Consider the following 26,279-nt stretch of genomic DNA (forward strand, 5'->3'; position numbering starts at 1 on the left):
AGTAAATCCAAGATTATAAGTAAATTGACATTTATGAAATTTGACAATGTCTCCATTAAATATCTTATAAAACAATATCATTTTCATTCAATTTTATACAAGTTATTGTCTGAGATATTCCCCTTAGAAAGAGTGGTTCTCGAACTTGAATATGCATTCAAATCCTCTGGAGGGCTTGTGAAAACACAGAGTGCTGGGTCCCACTCACAGAGTTTCTGATTCGATAGCTCTGGGGTGGGTCCTGAAAACTTGCATTTCTAACAGGTTCCCAAAGGATGCTGATGCTGCTGGCCCAGGGACTACATTTTGAGAACCAATGATTTTAAAAAATTAGCATCATCCTAAATCTAAATACAATTGCATAATCAATTAAAAAATAAACTTGATGCATTTCTCTGGATTATTTTAATGTGCTTAAATAGCTTGACAAAACATAGGCTGACAGAATTTATATCATAGTTCATTCTTTGAAAAGTACAACAGTTTTTTTGGACCAATTCTTTCTTTCTCTCAATCAAGTGTTACAAACTTTCTGAGGAGGTCAAAAAGTTATACTTTAAGTATCTACTGATAACATCAGCTATCTGGGTATCTCCAGCCAAAACTGACTAAATTATTCTTAATTGCTGAACTGTTGCAAGAATCTCAAATTATTCTTGCTAAGCCAACTAACAAATTAGAATGAAGAACAGTCATAAGTACTAAGAAATAAACATTCATACAGGAGACCGTATCATAGGTAGGCAACATCCATATCTCAGCTGATAGTTTCCAAAAGTAAGATTCAGGAAGTACTATTTCAGCCTTTCTAGAATAATTTGACCCCAATCAAGTAATCAATTACCATTTTTGCCCATATGCATGTGGACTATGCCATGAAACATACCTATGTTTCTGACCATGATTCCTTTCAGTTCATCCACTTGGGCTTGAGTCTCCACCACTTTGTCTATGCCCTTATTCTCAGAGTGATGCTTCTATAAGAAAACAAGATTTAACTTATCCAGACATTACTTACAATAGGAAAACAAAAAGAAAAGGAATGACACTGAGGAATGCTATTAAATTATGCCTGTATTGATATAAAAGATACATGTCATTTCATTTAAAAATTGTTATCAGGGGGCACCTGGGTGGCTCAGTCATTAAGCGTCTGCCTTCGGCTCAGGTCATGATCCCAGGGTCCTGGGATCGAGCCCCGCATCGGGCTCCCTGCTCAGCGGGAAGCCTGCTTCTCCCTCTCCCACTCCCCCTGCATGTGTTCCCTCTCTCGCTGTATCTCTCTCTGTCAAATAAATAAATAAAATCTTTAAAAAAATTGTTATTAGGCCTAGGGAAAAATATAGGCAGCATAAAATAAAGGTAAATGTATTTTATCAATATATATACCTGAGACTCTTGGGGCAGAAGTACAGGGTTATATAATCTGTGCTCAGACAAGAAAGGAGAAAAGAAGACCATAGATGGAGAAAACAAGACAGGGAAAAGCACACTAAATTGTTCCCCAATTCTTGGGTATGATGAGGAGAGGCTGGCCCACCTTCTGAGCATCTATTCTTCTATCTGTTGGGATCAGAGTATGCATCCTATTTTCATTGGCTTCTTATAGGATCTAGAAATCTAAGCATTGATAATTGTATGTATTTTGAAATTATTATCCATAGCTATCCATGAAGTCCTTAATATACAATATTCTAGTCACTTCACTGTGCTAAATGCTTCAAAGAGAGGACATTATTTAATCTACCCAAAAACTCCATGATGAAGATGCTCTTATTATTATCTCCATCTGTAAATGACAATCCTGGCACAGACTTGTTCAGAGGGTCACACATAGATACGGAGCCAATGACAAACTGGTTAAGTTGAAAGTTTTGCTGCCAGCTCACCTGTTACCTTTGACTATATATTGGTATATTTTTGGTTGGTGATGTTTTACACAGTATCACATGTATGAATGTTTTCTAGTGGGAAGTATGAAACAAACAAACTGACTGAATAAAGATTTATAACTATTTAAAGGAACTTCATCCCCCGAAGAATGCATATTTAGAAGTGTAACACTCAAAAAGTACTAAAAAGAACACTTAAAGAAGTGAAAAGTAAAGTATTCAATCACAATAATGCTTTTGTTTCTCATTCACAATACAATCATAGATAGAACATATGTCTTTGCACTCAAATAGTTTCATCGCTAAAAGGGAAGCATTTTTAAAGGTCTCAACATCATTAGTCATCAGGGAAATGCAAATTAAAACCACAATGAGATATCACTACACACCCACTAGGATGACTAAAATTAAAAAGATAGACCATAACAAGCATTGGCAAGAATGTAGAAACACTAGAACTGCTGGTGGGAATATAAATGGTACAACCACTTAGGAAAAAAGTTTGATAATTTATTACAAATTGTGGTATATGCACACAACACTACTCAGCAAAAAAAGGGAACTACTGATTTACACAACATGAATATCAAAAGCCTTACACAGAGCATCCAGGACACAAAGGAGTATGTAATGCATAATTCCATTTATAGCAAATTCTAGAAAAGACAAAACTAATTCATAGTGACAGAAAAGAGAGCAGAGGTTGCCTGGGGCAGAGTGTTGGGGAGGGGATTGACTGCAAAGGGACATCAGGAACTTTTAGGGTCATGCAGATGTATTTTGAAAAGGGTGTTACTTCATAGGTATATACGTATGCAAAACTTCACTGAGCTGACAGTTTGGTATTCACATAGATGAGCAGACTTTCAAATGACTAAGTTAAGCTGCTCAAAAATTACAGTTGCCTTGGGGTGCCTGGGTGGCTCAGTCGTTAGGCATCTGACTTAATTTCCAGCTCAGGTCATGAACTCAGGGTTGTGAGATTGAGCCCTGCATTGGGCTCCATGCTGAGTGTGGAGCCTGCTTGAAAGTCTCTCTCTGCCCCTCCCTCACTCTCCCCTTCCTTCCCCGCCATGCAGGCAGGCATGCACTCTCTCTCACTCAAAAAAAAATTACAATTGCCTCATGGGAGGGTAGAAGGTTAATGTACAAGTTAAGAGGCCATTTGGCATACTGAGTGGATTTATGCATTAGATGGGTAGCTCAAGTAGATGATCTTTAATGTTTTTCCCCATTCCTAGATACTTTGAACACTATATAGAGAGTATCACTGATTATTTAAAATTTTTCTATCTGGGAAGTTTTATTACGTTGCCATTTAATAGCACAATCAGAAAAATATATTTGCAGGTCAGAGTCCCCTATATTCAAAGTGCCTGAAGGTAATAAAGAAGATATGAATCAAAATACTATATCCTGAAAAAGATCTTACCAACTGTGCAGCCAAGACACTTGAGAACTCGCTATTCATGGCATATGGGAGTGCTGTCTGTGCTCTCGAACCATATGTAGTCTGGAACCTCTTCTTTATCTCATTCAGAAAATTAAATGCTCGAGAACGTTCAAAATCCTGAAAAGAGACCAACACAGAATCCACATTAGAAAATAAACAAAGATGATATGGATGATTAACAACAACCATAAGAACAGCTAACATTTACTAAGCAATGATTCCATGAGGAGGAACTAGCACTGACCTCATTTTACAATAAGAACAAAGGCTCTTAAAAGGTAACTTGCTGAAGGTCAAACGACTAATAAAAGAAAGAACTGAGAGTCCAATCCAAATATATTTATTTGACTACTGCCAACTAAAGATAACAGTATCTAGGTTAGTTTCTTGAGAGTAAGAATTGGGTATTACTCCCTCCATATCTTTCACAGGGTCTATTAGAAGGCCCAGCACAAGAAGATGCTTAATAAATCCATAATAATAGTACAGTCTTTCACACACAAAAATAACACTACTTTGAATTGAGTTTTTTTTAATAGTGATGGTATACTTGAAAAGATCAAGTCATGTACTCTTGTCTGGTCCCAGTCAAGAAATAGAAAACTCAACTCTGATGAACCCAAATTTAGTCATATTTCTTATCTATTCCAAGCCTTTTCACATTAGTCATTTCAGATATAGCTGAATTTTTAAAATAATTTTAGAAAACACTCTGAAACTAAGGATAAAAATCACTGTGATGATCACTATGGTTGACACTCATCTCCATGTCACCCAAGATGATTAGTCTAAGCTAAGGGTTCTTACACTGGCGTCAGTGGTCCAAATTCAAGGGGTCCATGTACTTGGATAGAAAATAAACCACATTAAGTTTCAACTTAAGTTTCAAATCTGACTGTAGGTAACAAACCAGAATAGTACCAAACAGTACGTGTGACTGTCACCAATAGAAATCTTTTTTTCACATACCATCAGTTATAGATATCTCAAAATATCATTTATACTCATCACTTCAAAATTATTATTAGCTATCAGACCTGACTAGATCTTGTTACTTAATGAATTCATAAAAATCATATATATTACTATATCAATTTTTAAAATACTCTGAATACTGTATTTCAGTATAACTGGTTTTATTTATAATCATGTATTTCATACATTTAAAAACATCCTGGGAGGGGCCCATGAGTGTCAAAGGGGTCTGTGACACAATAAAGGTTAAAAACCCTGACCTATGGCAATCATGCCAATTCCACGCCTCTTGTCATTGATCAATTTAGAAATAAGTATGTAACCTAGTCCTAGCCAATAAGACATGAAAAGAAGTTCACTTTGAAAGAGGGGGAGAGGAGCGTGTGCTTCTGAGAACTTTCCTCATTCTTACAATAAGAGATTTGGGAAGACACAGTTCCTCTGGACACAAATAAAAAAGCATGTGGCTCCATGCAACCATAGGGGAATGTACTAGGAAGAAGCTGACGCTAAAGATAACAGAGGAGAGAAATGACCTTGATGGCATTGTTAAGTTACTGAGCATTTTGGTCTAGAACCTGTAAATACTCAAAAAACCACCTACCAATGTGAACTACAGGTTTACAAAGCTGATCATAACGTATTGTGATTTTGTTTTCCAAAGGTCATTATACATTAAAAAATTCACTATTCACATGAGCACTGGGTGTTATACGCAACTAATGAATCATTGAACATTATATCTAAAACTAATGATGTACTGTATGTTGGCTAATTGGATTCAAATAAAAAAATTCAGTATTGAATAAAATAACCTATTTAATATTTCAGATAAATAAATTTTGAGGATTTGATATCAAAGGGTCATGATGATGAAGACCAATTCTCACTACACAATGGGAGAAATGCAGAAGTTGCAAGAGGTTAGTTAAGCTAAAACTCTACCAAAACTGAGCTGATTTGCATATATCCAGACATCAACTCTTCTTGTCATTTGCTGCTCCATATGACAAATGCAAAGTATAGAAAAAATTTCCAGCTATGGACAGTTATAATCACATCACCTTTACCTACTAAAGATACAGATAATTAAGAACTGACTTTATTAACAGTACACATAGTTAAATAGCAACATGTCTTCAAGTTACTTACATCATCAGTGATACAAAGATATACAATCCTATCTTGGCAGATGTAATGAAACAAATAACTGTAGAATAAAAGATATAAAATTTATTGTGGTTATGAGCAATATTGCTTTCACTTCCATCTTCTATCTATGTATAAGCAAATTTAGTACCACCAATGTAACCATATCATTTACAGATACTATCTATTCTCCCTCTCCCCCTCCCCTATACACCTGTTTCTCTCAAGTCAAACTGATAAGAATAAATAAAACGTTAAAATAAAGTCTCTACCCTATGTAGCACAACGGTATGCACATTACCCATTAAAATGGTAGCTGCAAAAGCATAATTGACTCTTAGGGCCTCAACAAGAGATGACATCTTAGGAGGGACACATAATTAAGATTAACCTCCAATGACCCATACATCTTCCTTGCCTTCTTTTAAAATCTCAGAGCAATCACTTTTTGTACCAAATGCTCAACATTAACAACTGTTTGACATCTACTTTGAGCCAGTTACTGGGCTGGGTGCTGAGGATACAAATAAGCAAAACCATCAGTCCCTGCCTTCACAAAGATCACAGTGCAGGGAATTACTGAGCAGCATGGTAAAACAGGATGAGGAGTAAAAGGCAGTATGGTGCTCTGGCAACATAAAGGAGACACCTAACAGAGTTTAGCAAAGGGTAATGGGAAAGACATCCTGGAGCAAGTGATGTCTGAGTCAAGACCTGAAGAATAAGTAAAAGATGGCAAGGTAAAGAGGAGACAAAGAGGGTTCCAGAGTGAAAAACCAACAAGCATAAAGGCCTGGAGATTTTTTTAAAAAAAAAGCACATAATGGCTTTAGTACAGTCAAATGAGTTCACATGACTAGAAAGTGAAATAGAAGGAAAAAACAAATTACCTGCACAGATGAGGCTGGAGAAGTAAGCAAATACCAGGTTATGTAAGATGTTAAAACCTCACTATGCACTATCCTAAGAAAAATGAACAAGCATCAAAAGGTTTTAGCCTGAAGAGTGTGTAGTAAGATTTGTCATGCAAAAGGATGTTTTGGCTAGAGCATGGAAAACTCACTGAAAGAAGGACCAGAGAGAGGCGCCTGGGTGGCTCAGTCATTAAGCGTCTGCCTGCCTTCGGCTAAGGTCATGATCCCAGGGTCCTGGGATCAAGCCCTACATCACGCTCCCTGCTCCATGGGAAGCCTGCTTCTCCCTCTCCCACTCCCCCTGCATGTGTTCCCTCTCTCACTGTGTCTCTCTCTGTCAAATAAATAAATAAAATCTTTAAAAAAAAAAAAAAAAAAAGAAGAAGAAGAACCAGATAGGAGAGTACTGTAGTACAGCAGGTAAGCAAATGAAGAGGGAAATAAACTCAAGTACTACGGGCAATGAAAAAGAAAAGGCAGGAGACATAGAACAGAACTTGATAACTGGCTACTGGAAATGAAGCAGAGGGTAACTCAATTTTGCCTCCCAGATTTCTACCTTGGGCAAGTGGATAGATAAGAGTACCTGTTGAATTATACTTTTAATGTTCACATAAAGGCTTGATATGAATTACAAGGAGGTATGGTAACTCAGGCAAAATGTCTTCCTCCACTACTCTAAAACTGTTCACATCAATTCCACCAATAACTTCCACGTCGCCATATCCAGTGGCCCTCTCTGAAACATGATACTGTTGACCACTTCCTTCTTCTGAAAAGTGTTTTCTCTCCACTAGATTTCCCAGCACCAGGCTTGCTTGGTTAATGTGGCAGTCTCTTTCCCTCTATTGATGTTTTCCAACATCCTCAGCTCTCTGCTCTTCTCACACACAGTCCCTGGATGGTGGCATCCACTGTCATGTCTTACTGTTGTTTTCAGCTACCACAATTATGATGATAATTCCCAAACCTAGATCTGATTTACTTCCTGAGCTCCAGGCCTACATACACTACTGTCTACTAGACACATCCAACTGGACATAGCATAGATAACTTAAACACAGTGTCCAAAATGGAAGTCATCATTTTCTCCAGAAAATTTGTACCCTAGGGAGTAACTTGGTGTGAAGACCACAAAAAGTTACAATGTATGGTCCCTGCCACCAAGCAGCCTACAGTCAGATGACAGAGACAAAAAGTAAAGATTGCAATTATACTACAGTGTGCTAAGTGCTACAGTATGAATAAACAAATGATACTATGGAGACAAGCAAAAAGGGGGCACCTGGCCTGGTCTTGGGAGTTCAGGGTTTCTAGAAAAGAAAATATCTAAGCTCAGAAAGGCAAAGTCAGATTTTTAAAAAGAAAAACATATTCAAGTAAAAGGTAATAGCTACTGCAAAGAATAGAAAGAGAAAGAACCCAGCACTGAAATGCAAATAGCTAAGTATGGCAGGAGAACAAAACCGAAGGCTAAAGTAGTGAGATATGAGGCCAGAGAAGGAAGCAGAGGCAGATACTGAAGAGTCTTCCGAGTCACCAAGAAACTTCACCCTGAGTGCACAGAGTAACTGCTGAATAAAAGGGACGTGATCAGAATTGCCCTTTTAGAAGGATTAAATAATGATGAAGAAAGTATCTCATTTGGGACCTATAAAATGAGCAAAAGTTTACCACTGGGCTGGGAGGGGAGAGAAAGTTCAAAAGCATGAAAAAAAGATGTAACGAAGCTTGAAATAACACAGCTAGGTCAGAGAACGGCAAGGACTCCTATAGAGATAAGGGCAGAAAGGTCAGGAATGGACAAACTTACGAAGGTAGAGTTTGGGCTTTCCTCTAAAAGTAATGGGTTTTACTTTTTTTTTAAAGATTTTTATTTATTTATTTGACAGAGAGAGACAGCAGAGAGGGAACACAAGCAGGGGGAGTGGGAGAAGGAGAAGCAGGCTTCCCTTTGAGCAGGGAGCCAGATGCAGGGCTCGATCCCAGGACCCTGGGACCATGACCTGAGCCGAAGGCAGAGACTTAATGACTGAGCCACCCAGGCGCCCCAAAGTAATGGGTTTTATTTATTTTTTAAGTAATGGGTTTTAAGCAAGAAAGTGTAATCATAGGAGCGTGAAATACAAATTTAAGGAAGGAACAACTAGAAGCTGAAAAACAAGTTATGAGGAGGTTATTAAAAATGAAAACCAATAAAGGCCTAAACTAAACACTTTGACAAGTGGGGATAGAGGATACGCAATGGATTGAAAAATCTCTTGTAGGAGAATGGCAAGGATTTGGTGAGGAAGTCAAATATGATTCTTCAGTGTTAGGCTTAGCCAACTGAATGGCTGGTGATGTTGTTAAAGAAGAGAGAAATAGCAAGAGGAAGATCAAATTTCAGGGGGAAATGGTTGTCTTACAGTAACATGGACTTTTTCTTTCAGTGTACAATAATGGATATTTTTAATCAAGATGATGGAATATGATTATAGGAAAGAAACGAAGGCAGAATATTAAAAGGAAAAACTGAGTGCTGGAACCTCACTCCAGAGGATACTGGGCAGGACTGGATCAGGATACAAGTGGAGAGGCACAACAGATGGACAATGTTGCCTTCTTGTACTATAACCACATTTTTACTGGATTACATACTCTAGCTTCCCTTGTAGCTAGATACGGCTACGTGACTAATTTTGGCTGATAAAATGTGAGTGGAAGGTATATCCCCACTTCCCAGTCTTGCCTCTAAAAGGACTGAATGTGCTTTCCCTGGGCATTTTCCTGGGAACTGAATAGGAACACAGAGACCGTAAGTCTAATAAGTTTTTGAAAACACTATAAAGCCATACTCACAAGAAGCTGGGATCATTTGACCCCTAAGACAACGTCTGGACCTCTAAACCATACCAGCAGGCAGCAGACTACAAAACCTGTACAGTTCCAAAAGATGACACACATTTTGGGTGTGGCCAGGTGATAATGGACAAGGAAGAGCCTCCTGGAGAACAACACCAGGATTCAGGGAGAAAAGACAAGGGAGTTCCTCCAATGAACCAGAACCACTAACCACTCCAGGGTCAGAATAGGGAATCTTTGAAATTGCTGTGAAGTAGTTACTGGAACACTGCGAGGAAGCAGTGACTTCTATGTGTTTCTCATCCTTCTCTTCTCTAAATGTGAATTTGTAACTTCGACGTTGATGATGTTGTTCTACTTCTACCATTGTCTAATGTGTTGGACAGGGGGAGCAGGAAGAACATGTCACTTCTCTTCTAGTTTATGGTAAGTCACAAGAGCCACCCCTGGGCCTGATGGAGAAGACTGTGTGTCACCCAGACTCTCTGAACTGGACAGTGACCAGATGAGTTTTTGGAGCCATCTCCTGCAGAGAGGATATGTGCTCTTTGTTTGGGAAGAAGAGTACACCCAGATATTTGAGTGGCCCAAAAGAGTAGAATGGAAGATTGCAAGTTGTCTCCTAATATCCTATAACTTCTTCTAATGTAATAGAATTTTACCTGAACATACAGCTGCACATCTATAAATGACAAAATCTAGCCTCCCTTCCAGCTAGGTTAGCTACATAACTATGTAGAGAAAAATAAAACTTAACCCAGAACTTCTGAACAATAAAATGTCACCCTGCTTCTGGGCTTTGCCCTTAAAATTACTGAGCACAGGATGTTAACAAGAACTAAAGGAGCTGCCTTGGCCAGAGCAAACTGAAGACACTAACCGAAAATGACAGAGCCACTCCACCAGCCTGGAAGTACTCATCTCTGGGCTATCTCATTTAAGTAACACTGTATTTTGGGTATCTCTCTTACAGTAGTTTAGACTAGAGTAGGTCCTAAATTATACAAAGAGCTAGCTCTGGAAAGTAGTAAGGACCTCCTTCTGAGATAGGAACTAAGGAAATTAGGATGGGTTAAATGACAAAAGTTTTTTAAGTATTGATGAGGAAGGTTGAGGTACTTTTTATCTGATTACTAAGATTTCCCACCTATGCCCTCCCCAATCCATTCTCCAATCAGCCACCAGAGCGATCTTTCTAAAGCAAAAGCTGACCATGTCACACCCCAGCTGAAAACCTTCAGTGCCTTCCCACTGTCCACAGGGTAAAATCAATCTCTTAATATGGCCTATGAGACCCTATATGATTTCTCTTTTACCTATCTCTCTAGCTTTATTTTCACCATGCTGGGTACCAGTCACAGAATACCACCTGCAGTTCCCTAAACATGTGCTATGACCTTATAACTCCATACTTCTCTACCAGCTATTCCTTCTAGCTAGAATGCCATCCTCCTATCCACTACCTTCCACCATCTACTACAGTTATCTATGGATTTGACTGTCTCCTCCATTAAACTGTAACCTCTATGAGGGCAAATACTGTGTAATTTCTTGTTGCATCCCCAGCACCAAGCACAGTGCCTAGCAATAGTCAAGTGCTCAGTAAATATTTACTGAATGAACAAAGGAATATTATATCTTTTATCTGTATCATGTTGCACATACCCTAGAGCTCTACAGCAAAGTCATTTTTTATAAGTAACATTACCATATCTTTAAAATATTAATATCACTTTGATGATAAAAATAATTTAAATTCAAATTTATAATGAATAGAACCAGACCATTATCTAAGCTGGTAAAGATTACTGTTCTGTCAGCTTATTTAAATTATCTACCAAGAACCCTGTTTTCTGTTGTTCTGATTATAATACAGTTCACTTCTTTCCCCCTCTACCCATGCAGAGCAGAACTCACTTGCCATGTGAGTACGTTAGTTTGTTATTTTCAGAAGGTATCTTAGCCAGAATCTGCTCTGTCACCTCCAGGAAGTTTCCTCCACACCAAGCATGTTTGGCAAGGATAGTCGTTCCCCTGGCAACAACTGCAAAAAGAATGGCCATGGCTTCAATCTATCAAAAGGAAAAAAGACACAAAAAATTAGGATATTTCATTGACATGATCTTTCAAAAGAAAACTACCATTTACCAACGTCTACCTGAAGAGAGTATTTTTTTCAATATTCATTTATTTTTTAATTGAAGTATATTTGACACACGTTACATTAGTTTCAGGTATACAACACAGTGATCTGACAAGTCTACAGTTTATGCTATGCTTACCATAGGTGTAGCTACCATCTGTCACCATGCCAAACTATTACAACACTTTGACTTTATCCCCTATGGTGTACCTTTTATTCCCATGACTTATTCACTCCATGAATGGATGCCTGTATCTCCCACTCCCCTTCACCCCTTTTTGCCCATCCCCCTTCCCTCTGTCAACCATCAGTTTGTTCTCTGTATTTATAAGTCTGATTCTGCTTTTTGGTTTTTTTAATGCATTTGTTTTTTTAGATTCCACATATAAGTGAAATTATATAGTATTTGTCTCTTTCTCACTTACCATAATACCTTCTAAGTCCATCCATGTTGTTGCAAATGGCAAGAGGCTCATTCTTTTTCATGGCTGAGTAATAATATTCCATGGTGTGTGTATATATCCATATACATATATATATATATATATATGGATAAAGAAGATGGATATGGATATATGGATAAAGAAAATATGGTGCATGTATATATGGTGTATATCTTATCTATTCATCTATCGATGGACACTTGGGTCACCTCTGTATCTTAGTTATTGTAAATAATGCTGCAATAAACATAGGGGTACATATATCCTTTCAAATTAGTGTTTTTTAGTTCTTAGTGGAATTACTGAATCATATGGTATTTCTATCTTTCAATTTTTTGAGGAACCTCCATACTGCTTTCCACAGTGCTTGCACCAATTTACATTCCCACCACCAGTGCACAAGGGTTCCCTTTTTTACACATCCTTGCCAATACTTGTTATTTCTTGTCTTTTTGATACTAGCCATTCTGACAAGTGTGAGGCAGTATCTCATTGTAGTTTTGATTTGCATTTCCCTGATGGTTAATTAATGATGGTGAGCCTCTTTTCATGTGTCTGTTGGCCATCTGTATACCCTCTTTGGAAAAATGTCTATTTGGGTCCTGTGCCCACTTTTTTAAGTGATTATCGGGGGGTTTTGGTGTTAAGTTCTTTATATATTCTAGATACTAATCGCTTATGAACATATCATTTGCAAATATCTTTTCCCATTCAATAGGTTGCCTTTTAGTTTTGTTGGTGGTTTCCTTTGCTGTGCAAAAGCTTTTAATTTTGATGTATTCCCAATAGTTTATTTTTGCTTTTGTTTCCCTTGCCTCAGGAGACATATCTAGAAAAATGTTGCTAAGGCCTATGTCAAGGAAATTACTGCCTACTTTTCTTCTAGGAGTTTTATGGTTTTGTGTTCCACATTTAGGTATTTAATCCATTTTGAGTTTGTGTATGGTGTAAGACCGTGGTCCAGTTTTCCCAACATCATTTGTTGAAGAGACTGTCTATTCCCTGTTGTATATTCTTGCCTCTTTTGTTGAAGATTAATGGACCATATAATTGTGGGTTTATTTCTGGGCTCTCTATTCTGTTCCACTGATCTATGTGTCTGTTTTTATGCCAGCACCATACTGTTTTGCTTCCTATAGCTTTCTAATATATCTTGAAATCTGGGACTGTGATACCTTCAGCTTTGTTCTTATTTCTCAGGATTGCTTTGGCTATTCAGGGTCTTTTGTGGTTCCATATAAATTTTAGGATTATTTGTTCTAGTTCTGTGAAAAATGCTATTGGTATTTTGATACGGATTGCACTGAATCTGAAAATTGCTTTGGGTAGTATGGACATTTCAAAAATACTAGTTCTTCCAATCCATGAGCACAGAATATCCTTCCATTTGTTTGTGGACCTGGAAACAGTATTGACCAAGGGGCTATAATATTAATGTAAGACACTTAATAACAGGCTTAACACAAAGGTCACAGTCTTGTACAAGCTTACGACCCTAAAACATGTTGATATGCATACATATATAGAGACACACCAAATATGTACACACGTGTGTGTATACACCGTAATGTATATGTCACATACACACTGATAGATAGGGTGCATTTACAAATTATACAGCATAATTGGATATCACCATTTGAAAAGCAATTACCATAAATAGTAAAGGGACATAAGAGGTGGTTCATCCTTTTTTTATTGAAGCATAATTAACATACAGTGCTATATGAGTTTCAGGTACACAATATAATGATTCAACAATTCTACGCATTACTCAGTGCTCATCACCATAAGTGTACTCTTAATCTCCTTTATCTATTTCACCCATCCCCTCCACCTCCCCTCTGTCAACCACCAGTTTGTTCCCTGTATTTAAGGGTCTGTTTTTTGTTTGTCTTTTTGTTTTGTTTCTTAATTCCACATATGCAATAATCCCATCCTGAAAATTTATCCTAATAGTTCAACAGAAATTTGACTCTAGATTCAGAAAGATACATATTAACAGTATTAATAGCCCATATTTATTAAGTGCTTACTGTGTACCAGGCACCATTTTAAGCTCTTTACAACTATTAACTCACTCAATACTTACATCAATTAAATTATACACTATTATGATACTTATACTAAAATGAGCAAACTGCAGTATAGATGACTTACAAAGTTTGCCCAAAATTACAGAGCTAGTAAATAATAAGAGTTGGGATTCAAACCCAGGCAGTATGGTTCTAGAACCTGTACTTCTATCCCTATAGTACATACTGCCTCTACTATAAAGGCATTATCCATAATAGAAACAAACTGAAAAGAACCCAAACCTTCCACAAGAGGAATGGCTCTCTAAATTATGTTAAGATCCTTCATAAACAAAACATTTCTTAAAAAAATACAACACGAGTTTAAGTCTCTTTTTCTCATGTTAATGAATTTGTACTATTTTTTTCACCTAACAGCCCCATTTCTTTTATCTAATGGAATAAATTTATAAAAAGAGATGTCCAAGTACCTTCCTATTCTTCTACTAACTCTTCAACTTACTATTATTTGTTAACATGTTCAGTTTCATCCAACAGGCCAGTGGTTCTTAAACTGTAGGTGAATGAGTTCTCTTGGGTGGAAGAGTGACAGTCACTGTTAAAAATTCAAATTCTTGGCATCATCACCTAAAATTCTGATTCAGTAGGCTTGAGGTAAGACCCTGGAATAACATACTTAAGACAAGCCTACCTAGATGCAGGTCATTCACTTAACCATATTTTGTGAAACACAGCAACAGACCATAAAGTGCTTGAAGTCGGGGAATCCAGAGATTCCTTCTTGGAATCCCAGCACTGAAAAACCACACATAGAGCAGAAGCGCTCATCTGTGTCCTGAGCTGAACACCTCTCAGGGTCTCTTCTTCACTCTCTAAATGAGGGTATTCCTCAGGGTTGTGTCCTTAGCCATCTTCTTTCTGGATTTCTCTTTATACATACGTAGTAAGTTACAATTTCCAAATCACTTTCTCATACATCATCTCTTTCAATCTTAAAAGCCTCAACTGACCCTATAACATGCTCCAGGTACTGCTCCATTTCTTAATATCATAATCTATACACCATCTCTGCTTCTCTACTTTTTTTTTTTAAATAATTTATTCTGCCCTCATTCTTTCTTTTTTAAATTTTTATTTATTTGACAGAGAGAGAGGGAACACAAGCAGGGGGAGTGGGAGAGGGAGAAGCAGGCTTCCCGCAGAGCAGGCAGCCTGATGTGGGGCTCGATCCCAGGACCCTGGGATCATGACCTGAGCCGAAGGCAGACGCTTAATGACTGAGCCACCCAGGCGCCCCTCTACTTCTTTTTAACTCTTCAACTTACTGGGTTTTGCCCTCAACAGTCCACAAAACCATGCTTGCTAAGATCATCAACAGCCTCTATGCTACAAAATTCAGTGGACACTTCTCTATTCTCACTTACCTGACCTCTTAGGAAGAGTCAACATCGTTGACTAACCCTCCTTCTTGAAACACTCCCACATATCTGGCTGCTTCTTGTTTTCTTGATGAGCCCTCCTCCTCTAGCTGACTTCCAAATGTTGACTTTCCATGGGTCTTGGTTCTATGCTCTCTCATCCCAAGAAGAGCTCATCTACACCTGTCATTTTAAACATCATCTATTTGTTGAAGACATATTGCATATAGAAAAAAAAAAATCAGGGCACAACCAAAGTTAAGAGAAAGCCAAAGACAAAACCCAAGGCACAACAAATAGTTGAGGGAAAGGTAGATGAACAGAGACCCACAAAGAAGACTGAGGAGGACCAACTGAGAAAATGAGAGGAAAGCCAGAAGTGTGTGGTGGCCTGGAAGCCAAAGGGAAAGCAAGCTTCAAGAAGGAACAAATGTCAGCTCCTACCTGTGTTTACTGATGCACAGTAGGAAGACTATAAAGAGCCACTGAAATTTTATAAAGAAGGAAGTTATTGGTTAGTCAAACAGATACGCAGTAGAGTGGAACAATAACACAAAGAGAAACCGAGATGAGAAATTACATGGTCCCTGAAACAAATGAAAAAGTAGCAGCCTCAATCCCTTAGTAGCTTCAAGAAGAAAACTGAACTGGCAACAATACCAAAAAAAAAAAAAAAATCTAGTGTCTTAGTGGACCATAAGTTCATTATGAACTGACATTAGGTAATTGCTTAAAATGCTTACATAATCCTAAATTACATTTAAAAACAGGGTGTCTTGATCTTTTTAACTACTATTACCATTATACTCTCTGCTGGTTAGAATATATGTGGAATACTGAGTTCAAGTCTGGGTACAGTATTTCAAGACTGGATGGGTAAGAGACCTGGACAGAGACCTGGACATTCTATCATTTGAAGAATGACTAGAGACACTAGAAATATTTAATATTAAAAAGAGAAGATTTAGAGGGAACGTGACAACAGCCTTCAATTTTACATGAAGTACAGTCACCTAGAACAGGGAGTGCATTGTTTGGACTTGGAACAACGGATATATGTTACAGGGAAGCAGTGTTTTGTTCAAGAAAATCAGTCCCCAATTAAAAAATGTCTGTTAAACATCAGGTACATAGCAACAGAAACTTTCTTCTCAGACATCAATAACAGCAATTTCTTACTCTCTTCTGGACTGTTAAAAACCTCACCTATTATCAAGTCTCATCTGCCACCACTGTAACTCTCTTGCAATAGAATCTGTAATGTCTTTTTAAGTTTTTATTTAAATTCCAGTTAACAGTGTAAAATTAGTTTCAGGTTTATAATTTAGTGATTCAACACTTCCATACAACAGCTGGTGCTCACAAGGGTATTCCTTAATCCCCATTACTTGAATCTAATGTCTTAATGAATATTGGGATAATAGAAACTATGAAAGAATACTGCATTTAAAGTGAGAAAACCTGGTTCTGCTAATTACTAGCAGTATGTGAATGTCTAATAAACCATAAAGTGCTATATAAATATAATATGCAAGAAAAAAAGAATGAAAAAGATAAGCCAGAGGGAAAAGAGAAGGAAAAAAACCCCAATAATGAAATATAAAGGAAAGCCCTGTCTCAACACTGTTCCTCCGTTCTCTTATTCATGCCTTGCTTGGTCCCACAGCCGTTATCCCAGTTCTACTTCCTTCCTGCTAAGAATCCTGTATGAGTTTCCTGTGGCTGCCTTGACAAAGTATCAAAAGCCACAAAGGTTTAGAACAACAGAAATTTATTGAAATCAAGATGTTGGCAGGGCCAGGCTCCCTCAGAAATCTATTAGGGGACAATCCTTTCTTATCTCTCCCTAGCTTCTGGTAGTCTGCTGACAATCCTTGGCATTCCTTGGCTTTCAGCTGCAGCACTTCAATCTCTGCCTCCATAGTCATATGGTATTCTTCATGTGTGTCCATGTCTTCACATAGCAGTCTCTGGGTCTTTTCTCTTATTAGGACACCCACTCCACTATGACCTCATTTTAACTTACATCTTAACTATACCTGCAAAAACCCTTATTTCCAAATAAAGTCGCATTCACAGGTACCACTGGTCAAGATGCAACATATCTTTTTTGAGGACACAAAACATCTTAGAAACTCACTGTTCCTCCCAAATCATTCTTACTCTTCCCTCTCTCTATATTCACATCACTCTTTCCTTACTCTCATTAGAGGCCTGTCCTTAAAGAGATGGGCCAGAAGGGCAATCTCCAACAGCTTGGAGTTAGAAAGGCCTGTTTCTACTGCCTAGAAGATTCCAAGGAAAGGACATTTTTGTTTCAGTTGCCGGGATTCAAAAAAAAAAAAAAAAAAAAAATGCTATGGGGGAATCCTACTGAGAATTCTAGATGTAGTTTTTTACAGAGGAATTATTAAATTGTGGTGAAGATCTTTAAGTCCATTAAAGATTAAGATGTTACCAATTGGCATAATAACGGAAATGCCCTGAATAGCATTATTTATAATGAAAAAGGCATCAAGTTTCAAAAAATCTTAAAAAGTAATTTTCAAAATATATCCATTTATAAGTAAGGGATTACCTGTGTTATAAACAAATTGCTCAGGGTCCCTGGGTGGCCCAGCTGGTTAAGCATCCAACTCTTGGTTTCGGCTCGGGTGTGATCTCAGGGTCATGAGATTTAGCCCCGTTTCGGGCTCCACAATCAGCGCAGAGTCTGCTTAAGACTCCCTCTTCCTCTGCCCTTGCCCTCCCACACACACTCTCTCTCAAATAAATAAATCTTAAAAAAATTGCTTCCCACTCCCCATGTCCCTCTCTAGAAAACAATACATAAAAATAAAAATAAAAAACAAATTGCAAATATAACAGCAACAATGAAAACACTGCTCCTCAGTGGAGGCATCTTCAAGTAGAGGGTGAAGATGGTTTTAGGGAACTGAATAAAGAAAAAGGCCAAGTCAGTTTTTCTGACATTCGAGTCTGTGTATTCCGAGGATTTTTTTTAATTCTATATTTTTATTTTGATAACATTAAAAAATGTATGTTAATATTCTGGATCTACACATATACCTTATAAATGAGTGATGGCACACAATTCCATGCTGCATTTGCATTATGAAGGCCTAAAAGCCAAGAAATTCTCTAAAATGACAGTGCCTAATTTTTAATGTCTTGGAAGCATGTCTGGCTGCTCTTAGGCTGGCATATCCTAAAATCATAATGACAATCATGACTCCAGCACTCTTGTGTTCCTGTTGTGTTTTTTAATCAGTTATAAAAACAAAATTTATCTTTTGCAGTAACAATTTACAGTTGAATGATATCTGCATAATAAAAACCTTTTATTTGAAGAATTGAGACTTACATTCTAAAAACAACAGAGTGACAAAATAAAAATTATCTCAGGCTAAGGAGAAAATAATATTTAAAGATGTGTCTCTACCAAGTGGAAACCAAATGACACTATAATGTGTTGTATGAATAAAGGCTGCGCAACTGTTCAAACAGAAAAAAAAGGTGGAAGAATTAACTTCTCACATAGCACATGGTAATAGTCAATGCAAAATCAAAAGAATGCATTCTGTCTCATTATTTATATTATTGCAAAGGAATGTATTATGTTAATCCTTGCAACAGTTCATTAGCAGAAAGTTTCATAGGAAATACACAATGGAAATTAGATTGTTTCCACCCTTATATACTATTAAATTGGCCCATTAAATTAAATGAGAAGGGGGCATAGGAAGTGCTCACGAAGAGATGGGAACACATTTTATGGGAGAGCTATGGAACAAGAGAAGGCATAGAAGTGAGAACAAACTAGGGAAGGTAAACTAGCCTGATGAGATAGACTGGTCCACATTTGATGAATGAGAAGTTTTAGGGATAAGTACAATGACATTTTATAAAGAAGGCCTTGTGTAAATGAAATAATTAATGGACTGGATCAAATCGTTTTTCTATTTCAGTTCAACACATATTTTTCCAGGATTTACTATATGACAGCCAAAGTAGTAGACACTGGAGATACGAAGGCCAGTAAGAAAGGACCTCTATACTCAAGGGAGCCATAGTACAATGGGAAACACAGACATAAACAAGTAAGTGCAATGAAGTGTAACCAGTGAATAATCTAAAAATGTACAAAGTTATTCAGACTTCTTAAAGGTTTGTGATTATCTCACCCTGGGTGAAGAAAAAATGCAGGCATCAGCCTATGTATTAGGAATTTCCTCTACATACTGTTACAATTATTTCTCTGGAAGAGAGGTCAAGGTCTATTTTATCCTCACTAGCTTTCCAGTGCCCAGCACAGTGCCTGGCATATAATTTTCCCTCAAATATTTGTTAAATAAATGAATGAATACTGAGCATGTTTTGGTTTAAACAACAGATAACTTTATATTCAGTAGGACCTAGGAAGAAGAATATTTTGATTACTAAACTATCTCCTTAATTAAGATAAAGCAGTTGAGCTGCTTTAATCTAATCTAATCCCCAACTTTCTGTCTGGGTCTTAGGAGGAAATAAACCAACGACAGATAAACCACCAGTTCTGATGTAATAACCTTGGAGGAGACAGAAGAATGAAGAACAAATATTGATATGACAGAGAAAAAGAAGAGATGTTTATGAAAAGCCTGAAGTCTGGTTACAGACTTCTTGTATTCTTGTTGGTGTTACAAATACTCTTTTATGGTGATGTTCTGAGACCCAACCCAATCCCTCTGACTTTCTCAGGATAGGAGCCTACCCCGTCAAGTCAACCACCTGTTCTACTTTGCATTAACCACCACATCACATCACATCATCTGGATTATTCCTGTGTGCCAACACACACATACAAACATCTAAGCTACTGAGAGTAGCGATCTCCTAGGTCTTGTTTCTAGCTATATCCCTTGAACTTAGAAGAGTCTCTAGCACATATTAGCTGTTCAATAAATATTTATTAAATATATGAGTGAGTCTGCTCTCAGCCACAGCTATTCAAAGGGAACACATGTCTCTGGGATCGAGGGTGGGACAATGGAGGTACAGGTAGTTGAGCGCAATTAATAAGAGAAAGAAAAGGACTTGACAATTGCTCATTTGTGGGGGTTACGGGAGAGGGAGATGTAAGACATTTACCAAAGAGTCTAGTACATGGTCAGAGTTTGTTAAATATTGGCCAGTTATAACAGTAAAATACAGGTCGACGCTGTGGAAATAGGTCTGGGTAGAGATACTGAGTCCCTATCCGAACTGAGGCAGAAGAGGAATGAAACAATGGGCGGTGAAGAAAGGGCACGCGGAGGTGTACAAACCCACGAAGGAGCACAGAAGTAGGTGAAGCACAAAGTGACGTCATCAAAACAAGGGCGCAGAGACTAGTTTTTAGAAGACTCAGATCTCAAGATTGAATCTCAAACGCTAAAAAAAGGTCCTGCAAAATGCGAATTGAAGGAAAGTTAACATTTCGCCCTCCTGTAACAACAACTTCAGTGACGCATTCTGACACTCTTTATCAGCGGCACAAAACGCAGTTCGCCAAAACTGAACCTGCCCGACAATTCGCACCGTCGACACCAGAGAAGCCCAAGTCACCCTTGCACTGCCTCCTCGCTCCACCCCAGCACCCTCTCGACCACCCCTCTGCCCTCCCTCCGCCGTCGTCTCCCCGCCTTCTGCCGAGCGCGCCCCGTTCCATTTACCTGTCCGTGCACCCCCTGAAAGCGCGTGGGCTCAGAACCGAGGGGCGCAAGTCTGAGCCGGGCCGCCGACTGCCCGCTCCCAGAGGAGGCTGGGACCGGACGCCACCGGCTTCCGCGTAAAGCGCCCCGCCCGCGCGCGGCCTCCTGGGAATGTGAGCGCTCCTCCAATGGGGAGTGGGCTGTAGGGCGGGGCCTGCTGCATTCCCAGCCCCGGCACTTCCCAGTAGCCGCACTGCATTCTGGGAGTGGTAGTCCAACTGGCATATCGCCCAGTCTGTCACACAGTCAATAACTTGTGGTAAACAACATCAAGCGCTGTTCCTCCGGCAAAAGGAAGGATGCAGGGCCACAAAGAGTTCACCAGCATTGAGTCGGTAGGGATAAATGAAGAGCGAAGCTTGCCGCGCCATCTCCGTGCTTAGTCTCAGAAGGTAACGTCTCCTGTTATTTCACAAAGTAGAATTCGTGTCACAGGAACTCTCTACTTTAGCCACGAAATTTCCTAACCTCCTTAGACCCCTGAACAATCCTTTCTCCCATTCTTTTGCAATAATAATAATAATAATAATAATAACCCCTCCTCCTTCTCCTCCTCTCATGTGATATAAGCTCCCCCCGCCCCGTGCCCTTTACATTCCTATTCCCTCTTGCCAACTGAGTCTAGCCCCACTGATGAACCCTTCTGTCTCATGACTCAAATGGCTCCCTGCTTACTCGCTGCTTATTATCAGCATTTAAAGATTGGCAGAATTGCTCTCATCTAAAACATTCCAAAGTCACCTTTCTCAATTTCACACCCCCCAAACCTGTCACCACACAAACTTAACCTGTAGTCTTTTTCCCACCTCTCTTTTCCAGTCAAAATTATCAACTGTGTTGCTAAAACAATTACCATACTTCAAACTTGCAGGATTTTATGTTGATTATTTTCCTCTTCTTTAAATCCTCTTAGTATGGGCCGCCTTGACAAAATATCACAAACTGGATGGCTTAAACAACAGAAATTCATTTCTTACAGTTCTGGAGGCTGGGAAGTTTCAGACAAGAATGCCGGTATGGTTGAGTTCTGGTGGGAACCTGCTTGCTGACTTGCAAACTGCTATCTTCTTGCTGTATCTTCACATGATGGAGAGATATCAGCTCTCACACATCTCTTATAAGGGCAGCAATCTCATTCATGAGGGCTCCACCCTCCTGGCCTAATTAACTCAGAAAGGCACCACCTCCAACTACCATCACATTGAGGAGCAGGACTCCAATATATAAATTGGGGGGAGGGACACAAACATTCACTTCATAGCACTTTCTATTCTTTTATCTCTAAGATGGTGCACATTCCTCATTCCCCTCCCACTTTTATGGCAGCTCCTCATTTTCCTTTGAAATGTTCACGATCCATAGTGCTCTGCCCTATGCTCACACGTTTCTTGGGTGATCTTACCATTCCCACTGATTTGGTTGTCATCTCTATGCTGAGGATTCCCACATATAGGAAGCCCAGAAAAGACTCCTGTAACCCAGACTGAAATATCTAATGACAGCTGGGCATCTCTTTCAAGCACTTAAAACTTAATGTAGTCCTCAGATGACCTAGTACATTTCTACTCTCCCCTCTCCCATAACCTGTTCTTCCTTCTCCTCTAATCCCACCTCAGTGAACAGCACAACCGTGCAATCAGTTGCTCACACCAGAAAGCTGGCTATCATTTCACTCCCTCAAAGTGCACATCCAAACAATCAGCAAGCCATATTAATTTTATCTCCTAAATACCTCACTTGTCAAGCTTCAGTTTTCTCATCTTTCAAATGAGGATAATAACAGCACCTGTCTTCAAGGGTTGTTGCAATGATTAATGAACAGTAGTGCCAGGCAGAGAGTAAGCACTTGAGGACAATAAGTATTTATCAAACAAGCACTGTGTTTGTCATTGGTTCTCCTTCATTTGGTCTTACATAACTATAACTAACATTTACTTTTATTTAGTTTATATTCAGGGAGAAAGAAAAGGAAAAATGGGAAATGGTGGGATAGTTTGTGCAAATTACCTCTACTCCATTCCTCTGTATTTTTCCAAGCATGTCAAAAATGTAGTACTGGTCATGAGGCACTATACACATGGTTCTAATCTAATATGTGCAGAATATACCATACCTTAGTTATTGTTATCGGCTCTGGGTGGGCTAGAGACAAATTGAAGTACATTAAGAGACTCATGACTACAATGATCAGGGCACTAGAAATCAGAAATAATGTCTGTACCTATAGTATCTCCTTCACCATCTCCCCACCCACCCCTTCTTGTCACTTGAGATTATTCTATTTAAAACAAAATCTGATCACTTTGAAATCCTACTTAAAACCTTCATTGGCTCCACATTATATAGAGGATAAGGTCTAAGATTCTTAACAGAGAATTCAAGGCCCTCCATGATCTGGCCTCCCTCTACCTCTCCTGCTTCATATTCTGTCTCTCTCACCAACACACTCTGTGTTCAACCCTGCTTCTCTGTGGTGGCATTCATTCATTCATCCATCCATCCATTCCTTCCACTAATATGTACTAAGTGTCTACTATGAACCAGGCCTATTATATATCCTGGAGATATAGCAGTGAAAAAGACAGACAATGCCCTTGCCTACATGGAGCTAACACTTCAGTACCATGCTCTTTCATGTCTCAACGCCTTTGCACATGCTGCCTCTCCTGTCTAAATCTTATTTATTTTTCAATGCCTATCTCAAATATCACTTCTTCATTTTACATCAAAGTATATGCTTCTTTTTTCACCTTTATCCACCGTCTGTAAGGGTTTAATTTTCGTATTAGTATTAATTTTATTCAGTACCTATTCTTTGTGAGAGGGAATAGTACCTTAGAGAATGAGTTTTGGAGCTAGACAGTCCTGAGTTAAGAGCTCTGTGAACCCTAAATGTTGCCTCAATTTAGAGATTTTAGGGCTCTATCAAAGCCTCTCTTCTTACTCCATGTTCTCTCCTAAAGTAACATATCTGTGCTCCAAAACTTGTATTTCTAGCAAAACCCTTTACATTGGGAAATCAGGGAAGGTCTCTCTCAGGAGGTAACATTTAAGCTGAAATCTGAATGACAAGAAGGAATCAGCCACAAGAAGATAAGAGAGAACAGAATTAAGCCAGAGTGACTGGAAGGTAGTAGAAGTGAGAGAAGAGTGGTAGGAGGAGAGATCACACCACGTTTCTTTCTGGTCTTTAAATATTGTGAGCTCCTTCCCATTTTATGATCTTTGCACCAGCTCTCTCTGCTTGGAGTTCTATTATGTCTTATCTTATGGCCAGAGGGTCTTGCAAGGCTGTGGAAGCCAGAAGGAATTTGGATTTTATTCTAAGTGTAACAGAAAATCTTTAGAGAGGTTAGAGCAGAGCAGTGATATGATCTGATGTAAGGTTTTTTTTTTTTTTTTAAAAATTAGCTTTATTTAGCATGCCAATACACCATCTATCCTGGTAATAAATTAATATCTACAGTTTTAAAAATATGTTGGGTAGTTTCCAAGAAAAATACTTCTGGATGTGTATACTAATGTGCATACAGAACCATTTAAATAGGTGGCTTTATAATTTTATAGTTTTCAAATTCAGAAATTCTGTTACTAATTCATCAAGTTACTGAAGAATGGAATCTCTTTTTTATAATGCATGATTTTAGATAGTTTGAGCGTATGGAGTAAAGGCTTCAATTTCCATTTCAGTTCCTGCAGCTACCAAGCCTGGAATTATAGAACTGATGGTTTAGATAACCTAATCCAGTCTCCTAATTGTATACATTAGAAATCTTCTGGTCTTGAAAAGATTACAAAACTAAGAAACGATGGAGTCTGGATTACAAACCAGCTCCCATGTACTAGATGCTCCAGAAATGTCTGTTGGGCTAAAACAAGATACATATATTACACAGAGCTCTAATCCTATCTAGGAGACCCTGGTTTTACATTCCATTTAACAGGATTGGATCCTGATGTGTTATTTTGTGATTCACAAACAAATCCAGTGACTGTTGCGTTGGCATCAAAATCATGCACATTGTTGCATTCTATCACTGATCACCAGTGCTGTTTATGCTTCTTTTCTCCTGGATATTTGGCCTTGGGCAAATTTTCTTCTTGTTCTGTGTTCAGAATAGACCTGCCTCAAGAGTGCCTGTTCTCCTTTGAAATTCACAATCAGCAGAGGGAGCTAACACATTATCAATATCTACAAAATCATTGGCATTTGAGCATGAGAGAGTTCATTTTTTCTTTGTGGCTCAATTCCAGTCAGAGTCATCACTTATCCTGCTCTGTTTCTCTGAGCCATCAATGATTCCAACACCAGCTTTGGCAAAGCAATTCTGAGGTGTCTTTCCCACACAGCAATGAAATTTCTCATTATATCAAGAACATGCCATTTATTTACATCTGCAGTAGGACAATGCTTCTCATAATGTACCAAACACTTTCAGCATCCAGCTTTTGATGATTTATTGTTTCTCAGTCTAATAGCTACACATAGCCATGGTACTTGTAGGAAAAAAACCCTATAGACTTGTTTTAATTTAAACCTCCAGTGTCTATGTGCAACTATCAGTAATAGAATGTTTTCTGGTAAGCCATTTTTCTCTCTAATTGCAGGAGCCATTTCCCAAACAACCTACCAGATGTCAGTGCATTTTTGTTAACTTTATATACACACAGGAAATTTACATATACAAAGGGGGTTTTCAAATCTCCATATAAGTGAATCTAATTTCTTGCTTCTCCCAGCACTGTAACAAAGGAAAGTTGATGACCCATCTCTCTTTATATATTTATTTTTCTCCAGGACAACATTCTTCTGGCATAGTGTGCCTCTAGTTTGGTTGCAGATTATAGAGGTTCATTAGATGTACCCCATGAGCGCATCTACTCAGATTTGGCCTCTTATTTTCAAGACAATCTTCAGCAGTTACTTTAGAGATCCTTTATTTTTTAGGTGATGTGATATGATATTGTGAAAATGCTGGGAACATTGTTGCCAGTCATGAAGAGTTGACATCAACTCCCATCTAGAGAGCAATTTCATTAGCCCTTTCTAAAAACCACTGAGCATCCATATATAGAAATATCTGCCCTGGTCTGGCAAAATTATTTAAGCATTTTATTTACTAAGTTGGTATATATTATTCTTCTCATTCTGTTATCAATTTTGCTTCCCTTGGCTGTTTGACTTTTATCTTTTCCCAGTTTTTCAAGAAACATACGGAGTATTCATAAGGAAATTCCAAATTTGGTAACCATTTCACTTTTTTACTTTTTTTTTTCTTT

General features: G+C 38.4%; 1 protein-coding gene and 1 long non-coding RNA gene across 3 annotated transcripts in view; one reads left to right on the forward strand and one right to left on the reverse strand.

The window, feature by feature from the left end:
• VAMP7 (vesicle associated membrane protein 7) overlaps nucleotides 1-21,112 on the reverse strand; it is a 60,109-nt gene extending 38,997 nt beyond the window's left edge. Inside the window, exons 1-5 of the mRNA XM_006736905.3 lie at nucleotides 20,961-21,112; nucleotides 11,145-11,299; nucleotides 5,473-5,530; nucleotides 3,325-3,462; nucleotides 887-977 (exon numbers count right to left, since the gene is read on the reverse strand). Of these exons, the coding sequence (XP_006736968.1) occupies nucleotides 887-977; nucleotides 3,325-3,462; nucleotides 5,473-5,530; nucleotides 11,145-11,290 (433 nt within the window). The 5' untranslated portion in view covers nucleotides 11,291-11,299; nucleotides 20,961-21,112. The remainder of the gene's footprint in view (nucleotides 1-886; nucleotides 978-3,324; nucleotides 3,463-5,472; nucleotides 5,531-11,144; nucleotides 11,300-20,960) is intronic.
• A 76-nt stretch (nucleotides 21,113-21,188) lies between these two features.
• Nucleotides 21,189-26,279, forward strand: part of LOC145717745 (uncharacterized) — a 142,809-nt gene continuing 137,718 nt past the window's right edge. For both annotated transcript variants that reach the window (XR_014141129.1, XR_014141128.1), the window contains exon 1: nucleotides 21,189-21,391. This is a non-coding gene — a long non-coding RNA (uncharacterized LOC145717745). The remainder of the gene's footprint in view (nucleotides 21,392-26,279) is intronic.

Source organism: Leptonychotes weddellii, chromosome X (genome assembly GCF_054177405.1).
Source record: "Leptonychotes weddellii isolate Sample4059 chromosome X, ASM5417740v2, whole genome shotgun sequence".
NCBI classification, from domain to species: domain Eukaryota; kingdom Metazoa; phylum Chordata; class Mammalia; order Carnivora; family Phocidae; genus Leptonychotes; species Leptonychotes weddellii.